This window comes from Taurulus bubalis (genome assembly GCF_910589615.1).
Source record: "Taurulus bubalis genome assembly, chromosome: 6".
Lineage (NCBI taxonomy): Eukaryota > Metazoa > Chordata > Actinopteri > Perciformes > Cottidae > Taurulus > Taurulus bubalis.
In genome coordinates this window covers 19,822,972-19,842,365 of record NC_136594.1, presented here as the reverse complement: position 1 = coordinate 19,842,365, position 19,394 = coordinate 19,822,972, and the positions used below count along the sequence as shown (strand labels likewise).

The 19,394-nt window shown below is 42.5% G+C and overlaps 1 protein-coding gene across 1 annotated transcript; it reads left to right on the top strand.

Annotated features, from left to right (window-relative positions):
• Positions 1-14,062: 14,062 nt before the first annotated feature.
• Positions 14,063-18,578, top strand: caly (calcyon neuron-specific vesicular protein; the record flags this gene model as incomplete). Its single annotated transcript, XM_079220045.1, has 4 exons — positions 14,063-14,191; positions 14,853-14,969; positions 15,768-15,881; positions 18,236-18,578. The coding sequence occupies 4 exons, from the start codon at positions 14,063-14,065 to the stop codon at positions 18,479-18,481; spliced, it is 606 nt and encodes a 201-aa protein (XP_079076171.1). The 3' UTR covers positions 18,482-18,578.
• Between the last annotated feature and the right edge of the window lie 816 nt (positions 18,579-19,394).

Below are 19,394 nucleotides of genomic sequence, written 5' to 3'. Positions count from 1 at the left end.
GAATCCGGCCTTCTCAGAGTCTCTGGCAACGTGCTGCCTCTGGGCTCTTTAGTTCTGCCGGAGACTTTGTCTCTCACATGAAATGATTGTTGATATTTAGTGATCAGGACAGTTATCTGTTAATCTGTTTGTTGATGGTTTGGCCTCCGGACCTTGATGATTGTCACTACGCAGCAGTAGCACAGTTCAGTTTAAAATATTGTCTCATTATCTCAGTGTGTGTGCTTCTGCAGCTGTGTCTATAGCTGCAGAAGTGTAATTCAAGATGTATTTGCCATTTGCACCTTAAAAAGTACATTGAAATTCAGTTTAAGGAGTCAGTTAAGGCACAGAGGTAGTAAGATACATTTAAATTGCAGCATTTAAAAGTTAACAATTAATAAAAAACCCTGCATAAACAAGAAATGCACGCTGAAACAAATTGAGTCATTATCATGTTCTATTGTTTTTCAGTCTATTCCTTATGCTAGCCCCGTTAATCAAACAATATTGTGCATTTTATTGTTGTGGTTGTTGTAAAGCTGCAGCTATCGATTCTTTTAGTAATCGAGTATTCTAGCGATTATTGGATTGAGTAAACGGATAAAAAATAGTTTGGGCCTCCATAATTAGCCAAGTAGGACTGTGCTACCCACCTGGTGCCATCAATAGCTCTCCTCCTGCCGCTTTCAGTTCAATCTGTTCATCATTGATGAGCAGCCCCCGCGTCCAGGTATGGGGTTTAACGGTTTTTAATAATCAAGCTTCTTGAGGAATCGCTTCAGACTTAGTACTGTGTTTGTAATGCTGTTTTTTATCAGTGCTATACAAATGTACTTTAATATTAGTACTATTATAACATAGGTCCTTTTTAATAGAATGCATTTTGACAAGCCTCAGTAGGTAAAGGACATGGGTAAATAAAATGAATGAAAGCTGAACTCCATTTGGCTTCTTCAGTTTTAGGCCCCACTGTGTCATGGAGCCATCGACAATGTTCATTAGTAACACTTTGTTCTCACAAACTTTCTGCCCCAGTTGAGGCCATGGCTCGCATGTGCAAAGTGGATATGGTTGCATCATGTGTTGATGTTAAAATGTGTTTATTAACACCTTTGAATGGAATTCACCTGTGGGTTAGGTGTTATCAGACATTATTGCAACGTGTGAACACGTCCCTCTGGTACACAGTTAGCAACCATAACATTTTTTTTTAATGTGGAGACCAATTTATTTTCTGAGACACTGATGTGTTTGAGGAGTTCATGTGTTTATATTATCTATGCAAAACTTAAACAGCAGGCAATTTTTATATATTTTTCACCACACTGCAATTAGCTGATGGTTGTAAAATATTATATCTATATATAAATATAACAGATATTTTTTTTAGCTTTTGCCACAAAATGCAGCAGGTCCAGGTTAGTACACTTTTTGTCCAGTGTTTTGTTCTTTAAACTTACTGATTAAGTTGAATGCCAAGAGTTGTTCAGAGTTAGGGTGCTCGTCAGCGGGTAAAACAACCTCAGATTCACCCTGGTCTTGAAACGAGCTTTGTCTGTTTTGTCTCCATTTTTGTATCTGCCCCTTGGATGTGTGCTTACGATCTCCCACCTGGCTGCTATGTTTTTAGAGAGGTTGAGGCCCAGAAACTTCCCTCAGACATCAAAATAAGTTCAGGCAGAGGGCATGGTCTTGGCAGATACAGACAGCCCCTCACACTTCTAGCGGCGTAGGTCGACCTGGTAAGGGATCTGAGTCTTGCCTTTGGAATCTTCTAACAGTCTGACCAATTGATGTTCCGCTTGACAACCTCTTCCCGGGTTGTTCAGTCTTCTTTTCGGATATGATCTTGTTGCACTCTTACTCCATCTTCGTCAATTCTCACACACCATCTCCTGTCTCACTTTCCATTTTTCCTTGGACCAGAAACGTGGCACCATAGTCTAGGTCAGGTTCGCCCACAATTTTTTGGCTCGCAAGCTACCTTTAAAATGGCCAAGTGAAAAAGATCTACCTACATTAATAATGCTAAATATCGACCGGTCAACTGGGCACCCCTGGTCTATGTCACCCTAGTCTTGCCCTACCTGGACCCCGCCAACGAGTGCTTGAATCTTTTGATATGAGTATTATCTCAGTTTTGCTAAGACATAATTCATGAAACATTACCATCTGTAGTGCGTAGCAAAACCTTCAACAAACGCATAATGGTGTTTTATAAAAACATAGTTTGGGAGTGAAGACCACGCCCCGAACTCAGCCAATCATCCGAGCCCTACGTACTTAAGCGCATCAAACCCGTTCACTTCTTTTTCGACTCGGTTCCGACATGACATGCGACAGACGAGCAAAATCTTTAACAGTTTACCCGATGTAAACACTCCTCCTCACTCGCCGGAGATCACGACTTCGCTGTCCCCCACACTGCCCCCCAGCTGCCGGAGACCCAGGTGCTTGAATGACGGGCAAAACCACCGAACGCAACCATCGAACGCAACCATCGAACGCAACCATCGAACGCAACCATCGAACGCAACACCCGATAAAAAACTTTTAAAACTGTTCACGAGATCGGCACAAACACTCGATCTCCGAGCCCCCAGAGCTCTTCCGGGTTTCCCGCGCTGCATCAGTTGCAGCGACGATGGCGTCACGACGCATTTCACGGCCGGAGAAACTCAGCCATCCACATCAGTCCCCTCAGAGGGCCAGGTCGCATCCCACCTTCTTCAAGCTGCCTCTGTACCAGAGACCTCTCACCTCGCAATTTATTTTCCCAGACTTCACTACCTACCCACTACCTACATGAGTGGTCGTCCTGCAACCAGAAGGTAGCCAGCTTGATCCCCAGTCTCCCCATAGGTCGCACGTCGAAGTGTTCTCAACGAAGTGTTTTCAGCAGCCTACTGCTCCTGGGTTAAACGCAGAGAGCTAATGTACGTACGTAATACGATGACGATAAAGCTTAAGCTGCAGCTCCAACGCTCCATGGCAGATGGCTACAGCCATAGTAGCCAATGATGCATCAGAGTCATCGGCCAAAAAACGCCTCCTCCTGTGTCCCTGTCCCCCTTCACCCACCCCCACTAGCACAACCCATCCCACCTTAACGACCACATTTTTTTCCACAGCTTCGTACCATTTTTTCCACAGCTTTTTCAGCAGCCGGTTCCAGCGTCCCTCCTCCTACCAGTTTCACTTTAGCAACCGCATTACCTCCAGCGCGTCATGCCCCATCCGCTCGACCACCCCCGACGACAGACCACGTCACACGCTCAGGCAACCGACTCTCGCCAGTAACTAAATTGACTTTCTCAATTAAGCTAATTAATCTCCACGCAATCCCGAGAGCATCGCAAACCGCTCTCGGTCACTCTGCACTCAAACAGCCACTTCCCACCTACTTCAAGCTACTCACAACAGTCACAGTCTCCTACCCTTTACCCTGCACCGCAACATAATTTGCCCAGCCTTTGCAGGCCCAAGTCGGCCGAGTTCCCATTCACGACTCTTGAACCGACTTGGCGTCAAGTCGGCATCTTCTATTCACATCACGTTATATTCGCATCTGAAGCTGCAGTTAGCTTACAGCAGTCCAATCAGGATAATACCGAGACCCAAGTCATATCGTCGAACTTTCGCAGCTCGCTCTTCCCCGAATCCCAAGCTCGCGGCGAATCATCCCATCCGGCCGCCATACACAACCTCATTTTGGCTCGCTTATCCGGCTGGACCCCAACTAACGTCCACAAACTCCTGTACGTCACCCATCTCTTAGACTACTCAAATCTGCCATCCTCCTCAACCCCTTAGCACACAGCTAACACACTCGGACTCCCGCACCGCAGAAGCCCGGCGTTCCTCCCTTATCAAATAATTAAACAAACGAGCAATAAAACATTAAAATCACTAGTCACAAACGTATCTCCCTCCACTATCTTCGGGGGCATGAACGGTCCAATACTTTTGCAGTTCATACAGAAAACCGCTCCGTCAGACATCCTGAACACAGGACGATCCCATCGTCTTGTCATAACACAGTTTACACTTCGCTCCGACTCCGGCACCAGTTCTGCATTCGAGCCTTCCATCCCAGGACTCAAAACTTGACCACTGACTCAATTTCTGTTCCTCGTGCAAGAAATTTAGCACATAGGCACCAGCCTCCGACCATTGTCATACGAGGTCCACAGCCTCCAGCAAACCCTGACCATACCATCAAGGTTTCTCGGCCGCCGGCCTTTCTCCGCACACTTCACGCACACCCATTCTAACCCTAACATTATCAGAAAACATCCACTCTCACCAGACTTCACAAAGCCCACGAGTCTCCGGTCCCCCAGTCACGACCGGAAGTCAGCGGTCCATTACGGGTCCTCCACCCTTCATCCTTCGAACCCCATCCCGTCCGGGGATCAACATCCTACTAACGCACACTGCCAAATTTGCTTGACTCTGTCTTCGTGCTTCTCGCCCCACAGGTTTCAACGGATCACAATTACACCCAGACAGTGATCCTGCCCGACGTCCAGTGCTACACCACGTTCAGTAGCACTCAAATCACTATAATGATTTATTCATTCTTTGACCCCCCCATATCTACATCCGTTCGTCCTTCGACCCGAATCCCTACAGCCAGACTGCTTTGTCCCTCCATCCCTCGACCCCCATCCCTTACCCTACATCCCTCGCTCCTCTCACTACTCCTCCATCATCCAATCTGGCTTCAGCAAACACAAAACACTTTTCGCCACCATCAACAAACTACTCAAGCCCATAGCCACCATCTCCACCTCCTTCACCACCAGCAAATGCAACTCATGTCTACAAAATCATTGCAATACACAACCAGCTGGCTGCCCCCTCCACTACCTCACCCCCCAGTCCTCAACAGGACCCTCCCCTACTTCCAAGCCACTCACTCTCATCCTTCAGTTTAGTCACTGACACGGACCTCTCCTCCGTAGTCTTCAGCATGAAGACCTCAACCTGTGTCCTTGACCCCCTCCCCTCTTCCTTAGACAAGGCCTGCATCCCCCCCACCCACACACACACACACACACACACACTTGAACTTGCTGCTGCTGTCTTGACCCCGACATCCCCACCTCAATCTCCATAATCTCTACTACAAACCCTTCCAATCCGGCTTCCATTCAAAACACAGCACTGAAACCGCCCTACCAAAAATCACAAACGACCTACTTCTCTCTACTGACTCTGGCTTCCTCACCATCCTCATCCTCCTTGACCTCAGCGGCGCCTTCAACACTATCAACCACTCCATCCTCCTCTCACGTCTCCAGCACTTCCTTGGCAAAACTGGCACTTGACTGTTTTTTGTGCTCTCTCGCTCCACAGGTTTCCATGGATCAAAACTACACCCGGTCCGTGATCCGGTCCGACTTCCACCTACGTTCAGTAGTAGTCGAATCGCCATCATAACCTCCTCATTTCCTCGACCAACCCCCAATATCTACATCCCTCCCACACAAATTAACGTCCCGCTAACGCACACTTCAAACTTTGCTCGATTCAGTCTTTGTGCGTTCTCGCCCCACAGGTTTCCACAGATCGCAATTGCATCTGGACCGCGATCCGGCCATCCACCGCTACCTTCATTAATAGTCAAATCACTACTACGACGGCCTATACCACCCCTCCCATTGCTACCATCATTCTACCACATCCTACGCTGCGGTTATTTGTAGTCTCAACTCCTTGTTGCTACTCTGCTCGCCACCCTAACGACAGGAATCCGTTGCATCATACGCATTAAATGCGTAGCAACCCTGTTACATCGTAGAAAATAAATAAGATAAATAAGATCTTTCATTTCCGCTATCGACCATGGATTAAATAACCACTAGTTCTGCTTTATACTTATTGTGGAAGTCCCAAAAATGTCGGAACATCAAACGCCCTCGTGTTTGGGTTCATAACATCATCCATAGCCGCACACAGCTCGGTGAATTTCACCGACTCCTCCAGGAACTGCGTCTGGCTTATCTCCGTAAAACGGATACCGTTTCCTTCATCCACCATGGAAATAACCACTAGTTCTGCTTTATGCTTGTTGTGTAAATTCCACATACGTCGGAACATCAAACTCCATGGTGTCTGGGTTCATAATATTATCAGTAGTCCCACAAAAGCAATCTTTTGGGGACTCTGCACAGCCAGAGCTTCAGAAGAGATAACTCCCACTCATGAGTCTTCACCCTGCCGTTCCCTCTAGCCACCGGACGGCAGCAGTCTCTCATCGGACACCTTCAACCCTCTTTTCACGACACCCTCTACCCTTCTCGTTACCGCGCCTACAATCATCCCTTCATCCCTCGACCCTCATCCTTTCCGCGCCTACAATCATCCCTTCATCCCTCGACCCCGGTCCAGTTCCTTAACCTGATCCTCTCTTTCCTCGCAATAAATGATCTGTAAACTCATATCGCTATTGCCGTGGTCTTTGTTAGTGAAATTGGTATAAAACATTGATCGAAAAATAACATCTATATCAACAATATCTGATCTAAATCTTCAAAAAAGCATTAACTCATTATTGACATCTTGATGCTAATTTATTTGTTGAAAATCCTTTACAGGATTCAACATTAATTAAACATGTATTAATGTATCGTTGAATTTTCACATCAACAGACTATAATTTGTTCATAATCAAACGTCCAATTATCTAGTGAAGAAAACACAGTCCTGTGTTACATCATTCTTGTCATGATGCGGTGTTGCCATCTGTTGGTGATGAATAGGTCCACCAACAGATCTAGAGTTGCGTCACACTGTGAACGTGTTCAGTGGTTGAGCTGAAATCTTGCAGTGAGAGCTGTCGCAGTTCATCCGTCCGATAGCTAAACCTGCAGCGACAGTTCTTACAGGTCAGTAGACAGAAACTCAATCTCTCTGTGGTTGGGCTCAGCTTCTACCGGAGTGGTTGTGTGGCCATTCAGACACTAGATGGCCCTGTTGGTAAAGCATTTGACGTTGATTTAAAAAAAGAAAAGAAAACTGCAGTATCTTTGACCAAGGACGAAACAGCATTTCTGTTGTATGAACACAATATATGAAGTTTTACAATCATCTCATACTCAACGTGTTCCTTTTATGTTCAGATACCTTATGTTACATTTTTATTATCCCTATCCAAGTTGTATGTCACCCAGACTAACCAAATTGATGTACTCAGCGTGTCCTGTCCAGGTTACAGTTAAAAGAATAAAGTCAGTGACTGCTGCACACATTTTTAGCTTTAAAATGTACAGCAGACAGAAGCTGGAAAGAAAATCAATCGGAACTGTTCGTTTTATTAAGTCGAACTATGTTGTCATTTCTAAGTGGGGAAAAAGAGAATTTAAATGTCAGACTCAAAGAACATCAAATTAATGCAAACAAATTAGGATTTCTCGATCAAGAACAATTACTATTTTTATATTGTTTTGGTGAGACAGTAATACATATTATTGTAATGAAGGTTTAATATGTATTAATAGACTATATAAGCCATAATACTCACACTTTACATAGTATGTATTTTCATGATCATGCGTCTTTTCACTGATATTTTGAGTTTTGAGTGCAACAAAATAATCACGAAAATAATGATGGCAATAGCCACCTTGGTTTTCTTTTAATAGTGGTGTGAGCATACTGTCTGAACAAGGAGTGAGAAAGAAACAGAATGATAGGATAAATTTAGAGAGTGTTACATTATGCAGTGAGAGGAGGGCGATGTTGTTTAATACATGAGTTTTCTGTTGAGAAGGGAAGGTGCTTGGTGCTCCGTTGAGCCAGAGAAGAGATGTTGAAGAGCGGATGGCAGAGGAGAGCCGAGCGGCCACAGAGCCAGTCCTGCTGCAGATCTCTTTGATCTTTGAGTCTTATGTATCTCATCAGGTTGGAGACTTTGTACCTCAGGTTTCTTCATTTTCTGTATAATAGTCTTTACAGATGTGCTCTATAAACTATGTATATAAGTATATGTATACAGATATTCTTCACAGTCTCAGAGCTTCTTTTTTTTACATGCAAACTATTAAATAATAGTAGGAAAAACAAAACTTCCCCCAAAAACATATTCAAACATCAGCTAACTGTACTAAAACATTACAAAATGTGTATTTGTGTTAACTCGAGTTAAAATCCAAATTGGTAGGTAAAGTAGAAATGAAATAAAAAAGGTTGTCATTTGGATTGTCAACTAGATTAAATGAAATATTGTGGTGTTCATTTTACATCAACCAAAGTTAATGGCTGTAAGAAAACATTGGAGACGCAAGGAAGCACTGTGCTGACATTGTTTTTGGTGAACACTAACACCATCTGTTATTCTTTTTCATTCAACCACATCCTCACCGCTCTGCCTCAAATAAAACAACACAAAAGCTTTAAATCTACAGTGAGTTGAAATGTTGGTACTTAGGGTTAGTTAAATTAAACAACTTTAGGAAATAACTGTCTGTTTTCTGTTGGTCATAGTATCACATCTGGTTAAATGTATCCTTTTAAATGATTTCACCAAGGAAAATAGTTCCTTGGTGAACTTAAAATGTCCGGAAATATACTTGCCAATTTGAACCAATTTATTGCAAAATAATTTTGGTGGTATCTACAGGGGCAGATATTTTGCTCTTATATACATCTTATGGAAGCTTTTAGATTGTTATAGTTTTAAGTTACTAATAGTCTTTAAATTACCATTAATGGCATTGTCTGCTTCAATCATTGGTATTAGATTGTGAATTTGTTTTTAATGCTTTATATGAAACAAATTTGACAAATACTAATATTGATATTGCTATCATACATAAGGGATATTTTAATACAAATCAAACAGTTACAAACACATATAACATATAAGGTTTGATTGATTGATCAATTTTTTTGAATGTTGTAGGAGTAATATATATTTGAAATACCAAATTTGAATTGAAACAAACAAGCCCAAACATTAACAAGCCTGGTTTCATCCAGTTTTCCTTCCACGCACCGCAACCAAATTGATTCTCATTTTAATTATGTTGACCCAGACTCCGTCTCTCTTCTTCACTGACAACAAAAACCAGCGCAGGCCGGCAGTCTGCCTCTCACACTGTGAGGATGACACCTCCGTCTCCTTACAGAGGAACTAGTCGAGGATCCACTTTGATGTCACTCCCCCGCAAAGGAAAGGTCAAAATAATAAATGTAGGCCCAATTGATGGGTTGGCAGGGGGGCGCGGGGGTTTCAGTGCTGATTTTTGGACGAGCGCTCCCCTAAAGGCATAATGAATTCATACAGTCAGCCACGGCCAAAGAGGAAAACAGCATGGGTCCTCTTTCCATGAAAAGGTTGATCTAAATCTGCAGACGAGCCTGGCTCCTTCTTCCCACTCATTCTCCACACACATCACTCTCTCCCCTCTCTCTTCTCTCCCTCTCTCTCTTTTTCTCTCAGCATAGGCTTGTCTCACACTCACATACACACACGTATGAATAAATACTCAAAAATACATCTCTTCTCTTTGACACACACCTCTGCATATGCATCACCTCCTTCTCACCTTCACTTGAGAGAGGTGAACCGCATCACTGGAACAAAAACCTCTTCGTAAGATGTTCCTCCAAACGCTTCCTCACAGCAAGAAACCTTTGACTCAAGAGTCAATAACCCATAAATACACAAATGCTTGAATATGTCTTTGAAGATTCCTCAGGTCATCTGGGTCACGGGATATCTGTTGGTAGGTCAAAGGCAACTGAGCTCTGCCGTGTTTGCTGGCCTTTGATCTACAAAGTCCTGTTTTGTAGCTCGAGAACTTTATTTTAAATTAGGAGAACGATTTAAATCCATCACTTCAGTTAAAGAAGCAATACCTCAAACACTATATGACAAGTTAAATTAAATGCATAATGCTAGAAAGTATAGAGGTTTTTAGCAGCAAAATGGTGCAAAAGAATCAACAATAAAAGTGCTTATTATGCAGAATGAAGTGAGTTATATCATATTGTTTTTATTTAGCATTCATAATAAGCATGCAATATTTGGTTTATAAAATACTATATTGTAGTTGTAAGCAGATATCAATGTTGGTGTGGATTCTGTTGTATAAACAGATAATGAACAACAATATAGTAAACACTGTTGTTTTGCTAATACATATGTCTTATAGGACAAGTTCAATTAGTGACACATATTATTGTGTCACTTAGTGACACATTAATATCCCTATATCTGCTTATTTCTTGTTATAGACTACGTTATTCAATGTTTATAATTTAAAATGCTATTGTCCTGAGCAACTAAACCCATCAAATAAATTAAAAGTAATACGAAGTGCAACATTTCTCTCTCAAACAAAATGTTTAGAAGTATAGTGTAAATGGAAATACTCAAACAAATACCTCAAAGCTGATTTTAAGTCCAGCACCTCTGTACAGCTGACGTTACTTTCCACCACCGAGGTCAGCAGACACAGAAACATATGCTGCTGTCCTAAAAATGTTTTATTTTCTAATTTAGAGGCATATTAAGAGTACATGTAAGGGAATTAGTGGTGTATTTAGTTTGGGTTGACTATGACTAATTTGCATACTGCCTGTTATTGGTTATTTTATCTGGATAAATAATTACGTCAGTGTCTTGTATTGTATTGATACTATCAGTCCTGTTGCCATGTGCACAAGTCAAATTATAAATATGACGTGCACTCCAATTATTTGCAGATATTACTTAAATAACCGACTATGTGGCTTTTAAATCACAATGGGTTTCCGCTCAGAGGCCAACTATAACCTCGAGGCCCTGTCTTACCGCATTGACGACAAACACCCAGATAAACCGAGATATGATATATGATTATTTCCCACGCACACAACGCAATTTCCTGATCGGCCACAACCCCATGTGCTCCGCGGTGGGATGCGCATTCACACCGAGCTGCGCTGCCAGCTTCCTCCCGGAGCACCGAGCAGCTCCGTGGCTGAATACATGCGCAGTGCTGCCGTGAATCACACATCACCACGACAACCGGCGGTCACACCGAGACCCCCCCCCCCTCACACACACACACACACACACACACACACACACACACACACACACACCTCCCCCCAGCAGCATCAGTGAGGTCCGATCCCGTCCACCGACGACAAGCGAGCAGAGAACACCACCGTGAGTTTATATTCTCTTTTCTTCTTCTATGTTTCTGAGGTGCGCAGCCGTTATTGTGTGCATCAAACACACACGTGTGTGTGTTTGCGGGTCGAGAGCTCCTGTGTACCGCTGCGTAATTCTCCCTACAGGACAGTGCCATGACGTGATGAAGTGATTTAGTGCCGCTGATTCATGATTTTTTTTTTCATCTGCTTTAGTAATTGAATGGAGGAGCATCGCATCTTTATTGGGGGGGTTTGTGTGTGTGTGTGTGTGTGTGTGTGTGTGTGTGTGTGTATGTGTGTGTGTGTGTGTGTGTGTGTGTGTGTGTGTGTGTGTGTGTGTGTGTGTGTGTGTGTGTGTGTGTGTGTGTGTGTGTGTGTGTCTGTGGCAGGCTGGACTGCGTTGTCATTTGCGCTGTGCACGTTACATAAACGGCTACGATTAAATATACGCATGTCGCCTATTGATTGTCCTTGGGGCTTATGGACACATTAATTAAGTCCGAAACTCATTAAACACAAGCTTTACGAAGAAAATGTAGAGTGTGACATTTAAGATAATAAAAGTATACGTAAAAACAGCCTGATTAGATAGAACATTAGTTTTATCAGCCTCTCTCTCTCTCTGTTGTTGCATCCCTGGTTCCTGGTCACACGCCTGTATATCTTGTCTCAGCAGTCTTCAATGCAGCAAGTTCAGATATGCATGGCCGGTGAACCCTGAAGAACTTGAGAGGCTCAGGCATAAACAGCCCACTCTTACCTATTCATAACAGAGCACGTCTTCACCTTCAGAAAGCCTGTGTCCTGCCTTATCCTGTTAAATTTTTAAGTAAATGCCAGATTGTGGGCGATCAATTAAGCTATAATTATGGCATAATTGTTTTAATTGTGGGTACAGTGTGGATTTAAGTCCTTTGCAGCTGTCTTTTGCTGGACTCATTTCCTGTCCGAGTGTGGGAACACTGAGTGTTTGACAGCAGCACCCGGCTCATTTGTTAATCACAGATTCTGGATGATTCATCATACACACACTTCCCTCCAACTGTTGGGAGGAAAAAATGGTTGTCAGCACAGATGATCACTTTAGCCACCCACTCACCAAGGACACTAAAGAGGCTATAGGTCTTGAGTATTATACTCACTTACATCTCTTTTTTTTCTCCGTTGGTAAATACTGCTCTTTAACTGCTTGGAAATAAAAATAAATAAATAAAAATAAACAGATTCTTTATCAAGATATGTCTTTGTCCTTTTCCCATTCAGAGGTGATCATTTTGCACCAGTATTATCTTTTCCACTTAATGACAATATACAGTATATTTCCTTCTTTAGCAGGTCAGGGATGTTTTCAGCATCCGTAGTTAGCGATCCTGTATCTCCTTTATCAAAAACACTTCTCCAGTGCATTAGGGATGTCTTCTGCAGCATAGAAACTGTAGCTCTTCGCCTCCTGGTGAGTGTATCATCATTGTGAGTCACTGGCATCATTGGGGCTTGTGGGGTCCTTGGCTGAGGGAAGGTGTTGTGTTGTATTGCGTGAATGAGAGAAGTGGATCCTCACCTCTTCCCTCCACATTTAGATGATCATTTGATCGAGGAGAGAAAATAGAATCCGGATCATAGCAGAGAGGCGTTCGGCGCTGTGTTGGTGGCGCGTTGGATTTACACGTCGATTCTAAACATTAAAGATAAGAGTTTGGAGGAAGAGATGGTGCTGATATATATATATATATATATATATATATATATATATATATATATATATATAATATTATTCATACCCAGTGGTTATGAAACATGTTTACTTTAGATTGTTGTCTTGCACAAACCCCTCTAAGGATGCAAACCCAGAAGTCTGAAGTCACTTTTGACACCACTTTAAACCATATAAATGTAATTCCACTTCCATAATAAATACATTTTTATTCCCTTCTATTGAGGGAATACTCAGACATTTTGGGCAATATGCTGACTTGCTTTGTTACTGAGAGTTAGACGAGAAGATTTATATAATTCTCTTATTTGTAGCGATTGCAAGCTAGCTCGTTTAGTTTGGCTTAAAGACTGGAAACTGGGGAACACGCTAGATTTGCTCTGTCCAAATGTAATGAAATCCACCTACCAGCACCTCTGATACAAAACTTAAAGTGTTAAAACCACAGCGTTGTTTTTTTTTACGTTAGGTATCTGCCAGACGAAGCTTTTTGGCTCTGAGCAATTGCCAGGCAACCAGCAAAGACTCCAGGAAGTCACTGCTCTAGGACATACAATTATCAAGCATAACCTACTGTATATTCATAACACATAATTGTTATTTTTTATCCTTATTCATTGATATTGTTTGATTTAACAAGCTAGCAAGTCAAAGAGTCAACAGAAAAGGATAGCATCAGCATGCCAACATAAATACTCTCAACGACCATAAAACCGCGCTTGTGTTTAGCAGGTCAAATGTTTACATGCTCACCATGTTGGTTTAGTGGGTTAGTAGCCGATGCTAATATTTGCTAATTAAGACTCAACTCAAAGTATAACTGAGGCTGATGGAGTATGTCATGAGTTTTGAAGAAAATTCATGAAAATATTCATCCTGAGGTTGATAAGAATCTTTGTCCAAGATGTCCCGTTAAAACACCCAATAGATGAACCAACAGACCGACATTGCGTATCAATCTTATTTATTTTGACACACTTTTTTAAATTCTATTCTACTTTCCTTCTTAAATACAGTCTATGGTCCTGTCCTGTTTTTCCTCATCACACTGGCACCGTCTCCATCTTCTTTCGTGCCCTGGCAGTGTCCTCGATTTGAGCTACAAGCAGCGCTGTCATATTTGGTTACAAGGTGCACAGTTTGAGCCAGTTTGACCTGAGCTGTCTGTCCCTGCTCTCCACATCTGTCCAGGCATTTTCAGGCACCTAAGCAGCCATGGTGAAGCTAGGCAGCAATCTGTCTGACAAACTGGAGAAGCAGTCGTCTGGGGACGACGGCTTTGATAACATCCCCCTCATCACACCCCTGGAGGTCAACCAGCTCCAACAGCCGTTCGCAGACAGGGTAAGTGCGGCATATTAGGTCAGCGTTTGTGAGTCTATTGATGTCCCTACCTACTTGTGTTTTTTTTAATCTAAAATACGGGATTCTTAGTTGCTCGCAGACCACTACAAACCATGCTTGATGCTCTAGTGCATTACAGAAATAGTAACAGATTACGAGTCGCTGCTGAACACGTCTGGACAAACACCATTAAAACTCATGTGGGGACACTTACCTCCCAAGCACCAGCCCCAACAGTGGGACTGCTGTATTCACCTCTCGTTACCTACTGTCCCAGGTCAAAACCTTGGCATCAGCCCACGTAATGCGGACACCTTTTGAATGCATAATGCAAGAGGAAAGCTCTCACGATCATATTTTTGTTGGATGAAGCACTCAGTAGCACAGGATGTTCCACAGGCTGATTAGATGTTGCTGAAACATTAACATAAAAAAACACTTTGTAGCTCCCAAATGTGTTTTTATGTCATCGATTAAAACAGTCTGCTTTTGCCAATGATGCTTGTGTATTTTTAGACATGGAACATTGTATTTTCAATGGGTCCCACACACACTGTGTTGAACACTGGGGACAACATCAGTCATCAATCATAATGTATAACAAATCACAGGGTTGCAGGTCCACAAGAGTCACCGTAACAGTGTGTTTTTTCTGCTTCAGGTCATTGTGAGGACGTCGACACAATATCAGCTGCAGCAGAAGAAGAACAAGCTGTACGTGCCCAATATCAAGAAGCTGAATATTAACTTCTACAGTGATGTTTCAGACAAAGCCAAGGTACAACAACAACCCAACATCTGTGAGTCGGCTCATGTTCCAGACCAAAAAACAACAATGGACGCACTTACAAGTACTAACCGTGTATTCGAAGCACAATGCACTAAACTACGGATGACATCATGGAGCCGAAAAAATATAAAATAAAAATGTCTCCCTATAGAATTCAGATTTTTTTCTCAAAGCAGAACACAGGAGAAACTATTTACAGCACATATGCTGTGGCAGACAAAAAAGATGCAATTTATTTTAGTCAGACACAACAATAAGCCAAACCATTGCAATGGCTGATGTTTGCCATTTTACCATGATCACACACACGGTAGTTTATTTTCAACCAATCCCACAAGCATTGCCGTGCTTCCATTAATGCTCACTTGATCTCCTAATGTGTATTCATCGGTTTATTAAAATAGTTCCCAATAAATGCATTTAATGTTCCTGTTTGAGTAGCGTTTGCTACATTCTACAATGTTTCACTGTTTAACAAAAATACTGAGCCATTTTTCAAATTGAATTAAATATTTTTATTAACTTTAGTTTGTATCTGTCTTCAGTCAATGAGATGGGGGCTGAGGGCCAGGGACAGAGTTGGGAAGCCAGAAAATATCAAGAGACGACTTTTGGTCTTTTCAAAGAATGTGTTGGCAAAAAACTAATTATATTGCCAGCCTTATTCTTTTTTAAGTATTGAAGGCCCTTGTTGCTGAAGTGGTGTGTGTGTGTGTGTGTGTGTGTGTGTGTGTGTGTGTGTGTGTGTGTGTGTGTGTGTGTGTGTGTGTGTGTGTTGGTGCTCAGATCACAGGTCTGGTCCTCATCACGTTGGCCTTCCTGACAAGCCTGCTCCTCCTGCTAATGTACAAAGCCATGTGGTACGACCAACTTACCTGCCCAGAGGGTTTCATCCTCAAGGTAGGCAGCATGCACACACACACACACACACACACACACACACACACACACACACACACACACACACACACACACACACACACACACACATACATGGATGAAAATGTTGCTTAGCATATGTCATTTTCTATTTTATTTTCACTATCTTTGCAGAAAATTTAATGTGCATTAGCTGTGTGTCTGCAGACAAGCACCACACACAGATGCACAAACGTTGATTTACATTAAGGAAGAGAAATTGAATCTTCCTGCAGTACACCAGAGAACAGCAGAACTAACTCATGTATTAGTCTTGTCCTTCGATGGCACAGACTTCTTATTTCATTATCCAGACCGTAGTCTGTGCGTCACCCACTCAAAGGGCACTTACACAGTCTACTACGCAGCTGGTGCTTTGTTTCTCGGCACACCCTCACATCAGTCACTTTGGGAGGATTCTCTGAAAACTGGAGCTGGTAACTCATTATCTCCCAACGACACCTTGGAGGCATCGTGTAGCGAGCCACTGCTCCCACGCATGTTAGTTAAAGAGCCTGTCTCACATAAGAAATGAGAGAGAGAGGGAGAAGGAGGGAGCCACAGAGCCCGCTTTCTGGTCAGGCAGAGATTGGGACGCCCGCCTGTGAATCGGAGGGGTCTTTAATTAGGGCTGAGCGTGACTAAACTGTGATTAAAGGCTTAACAGTGAGGGGGGAAGCAAGGAAGGGAAGGGGGAGGTGGGGAAGGGGGATCTTCCGGCAAGGCTTTTGAAGTTTTTGCCGGTTACAGTTGCTTTCAGCATTTTTTTCCTGTTAATGCGCTGTTGGAGACATAAAAAGAGGAGTGAGGATGGAGGGAGGCGAAATCACTGCTGTGCTTTTGAGAGGTTCGACTCCTCACTGAGAGGGAAGGTCAGGTAGTGGATCTTCGGAGGAGAAACGCTTGTGAGGTCAACACAACTCAGTGGGCTCCTTCCATAATATAGCATTAACAGGATGGACGCTTAGTTTGTTTGATTGAATTCTCCCAAATTATCTCGTACACACTCACTCTCCTCGAAAACAAGTACATTTGACTGTAAAGATGTTGCACTTCATGGTTTTAAATTGACCTTGCAGCCGTGGTGTATTAGTACTGTAAACTTTAATTGGGATCGTCAACACTGCCAGCATCATCTGAAAGAAATTGGATTTTGTGTCTCCTCTGAAAAGCTTCTTCAGCTGAGATGTAGTTTTAGGAACTTTTCCCCAAAGGACGCAAAGACCAACATCAGTATCTTACAACATGGGATGATTTCCAATTACTTTATTTTGCTGTAACATTAAGTTTCCACAGGTCAGAGATACACCAGAATACAGTCTCACATGACATTAGACAGAGACCTCTATGCATATGCAAACCCTGAGAACGTATTCGGTCACACTTTGCAATAAGAAACACAACAACGTTTTTGAGTGGTTACCAGGGAACCAATGAGGACTAACTGCTAGAAAACCATTAATTAACAGCCAGTTTTGCAGTTACTCCTAATCAACCAATAACAAATCATTAATTCATTATTACCCACTATAATTTCAATGGGTGTTTTTTGTAAAGATTATCTTGCTGAACAAAACTTGTAAGTATCACATAACACGTTGGGAAAAAATCCAATGGGAACTAACTGAAAGTCAATGCATAAAATCCCATTGGCTTTTTGTCGAGTGAACCAGTGTGACGGTAAAAATACGCCATCCCTCCAGACCTCTATAGGTGGGTAATAATTAAGTAATGATATGTTAATGGTTGAGAGTCGTTGAGAGAGCATTATTGAGAAGTAATCAAGAACTGCATTAAGTAAAGCAACATTATTAGTGTTCACAGATAAACATGAACAATTCATTGCATTAACAGTGTGTTAACATTGTGTTAACAGTTGTTTCCCAAATTATACAGTGTGTCTAATTTATCATTAGACACTTTGTATAATTTGTTTAGGAGTTACTCCAAACTGTTTGTTAACTAATTGTTTACTAGCAGTTAGTGCCTCATTTGTTCCCCGGTAACTACAACAAAATTGAGTGTTACCTTTAGTAAAATATGACCACATATTCATGTCATCATTAACATAGTGATGATTTCCCTTTTGTTCAACTAGGAATAAAACAATGTATGCACACTTTCAGTTTCCAGATGTCCTCATGGACTGATAAAAGATGTCAGAGACCAGTGTATTAATCATCATTACTGAAGAAAAAAATAACCATGAAGTGATGATTTTCAGGAACAAATATGCTTTCTATGTTGACCTGCTGGTATGGACCCATGTTGTTTACATCAGAGCAGTTTGTCACCTTGAAACCAACAAAGACGTGTTTGTCCTTCTGCGGTAACAGCAGAAGCATTGCACCCCGGCAGCTCTGGAGATGTACTACACAGAGCAGCAGCAGCAGGAGGAGCCGGGCGTCCGTGGCGGGGCCAACAGCGGGCTGTACGCCGCCCTCAGTCACCTCAACCAGGTCAAGAGGACCGGGCCGGATCTGCCATCGCCATGGCTACCAGTCATCAGTGCTCTGAAGGAGGCCGAGGCGGCCGAACAAGGTAGTGAGCAGCTGAAAGGAGTGCAAGAGGAAGAGGAGTGACGTGTCTGACAGAAAGGGAGGAAGTGATGATGGGGAGGTAGAGTAGATGCATTTTTGATTGTATTTGTTCAGGAATTTAATTTCCTTTCCTCTCGTATGGTCCATCGAACCACTCGTTAATACTGGTGCTCCGAAACCATGAAGGTGTCTGTATAACTACTGGAAATCTCATGTTTACTCAACTTCAATCCACTTATATTCCGTTCATTTTTGTATTACAGTCTAATACCCAACGTTGTGTGTGAGTGTGTGTGTGTGTGTGTGTGTGTGTGTGTGTGTGTGTGTGTGTGTGTGTGTGTGTGTGTGTGTGTGTGTGTGTGTGTGTGTGTGTGTGTGTGTGTGTGGTGAGATGTTGTGGTTAGAGGCAGGAATGTTATTAAAGTGTTGGAGAATGTGCCTGACTTTTACAGTGTTACTGAGGCGTGAGTAATCGCTGCCATCTGCATTCAGTGTGTGTATGTACACTGTAAATGCTCACATGAGTACATATGTATTGCATGCATGTTTGTGTGTGTGTGTGTGTGCGCATTACATACATACACTGTATGATTTTGTGTACTTATCTGCGAGAGTTGGAGGTGTGAGAAGAGAAGCGAAGCGAGAGCTCAGACTGAGAAGTGAAGATAACAAGTTTTTAATGAGATCACTGCGAGTTTCCCCTCATCACTCCTTCTCGGTATCTCGCTGTCTATTCATTTAATTTCAGAGGGGAATGTATGAAATCATCAGCAAATGTGCTCACACTTTAAACATTAAGACAAGGAAATATAATTGACCATTTTAATGTTTTGTCGAAAAATGAGATTTTGCATGTAATTATCTGGAAACGGTAAATTGCAGTTTGGTTAGTGCAAGAGTGTTTTTAAAGAGACTCACAGTGGCTTTGGAAAGCATCAAACTATTTAAAATCTAC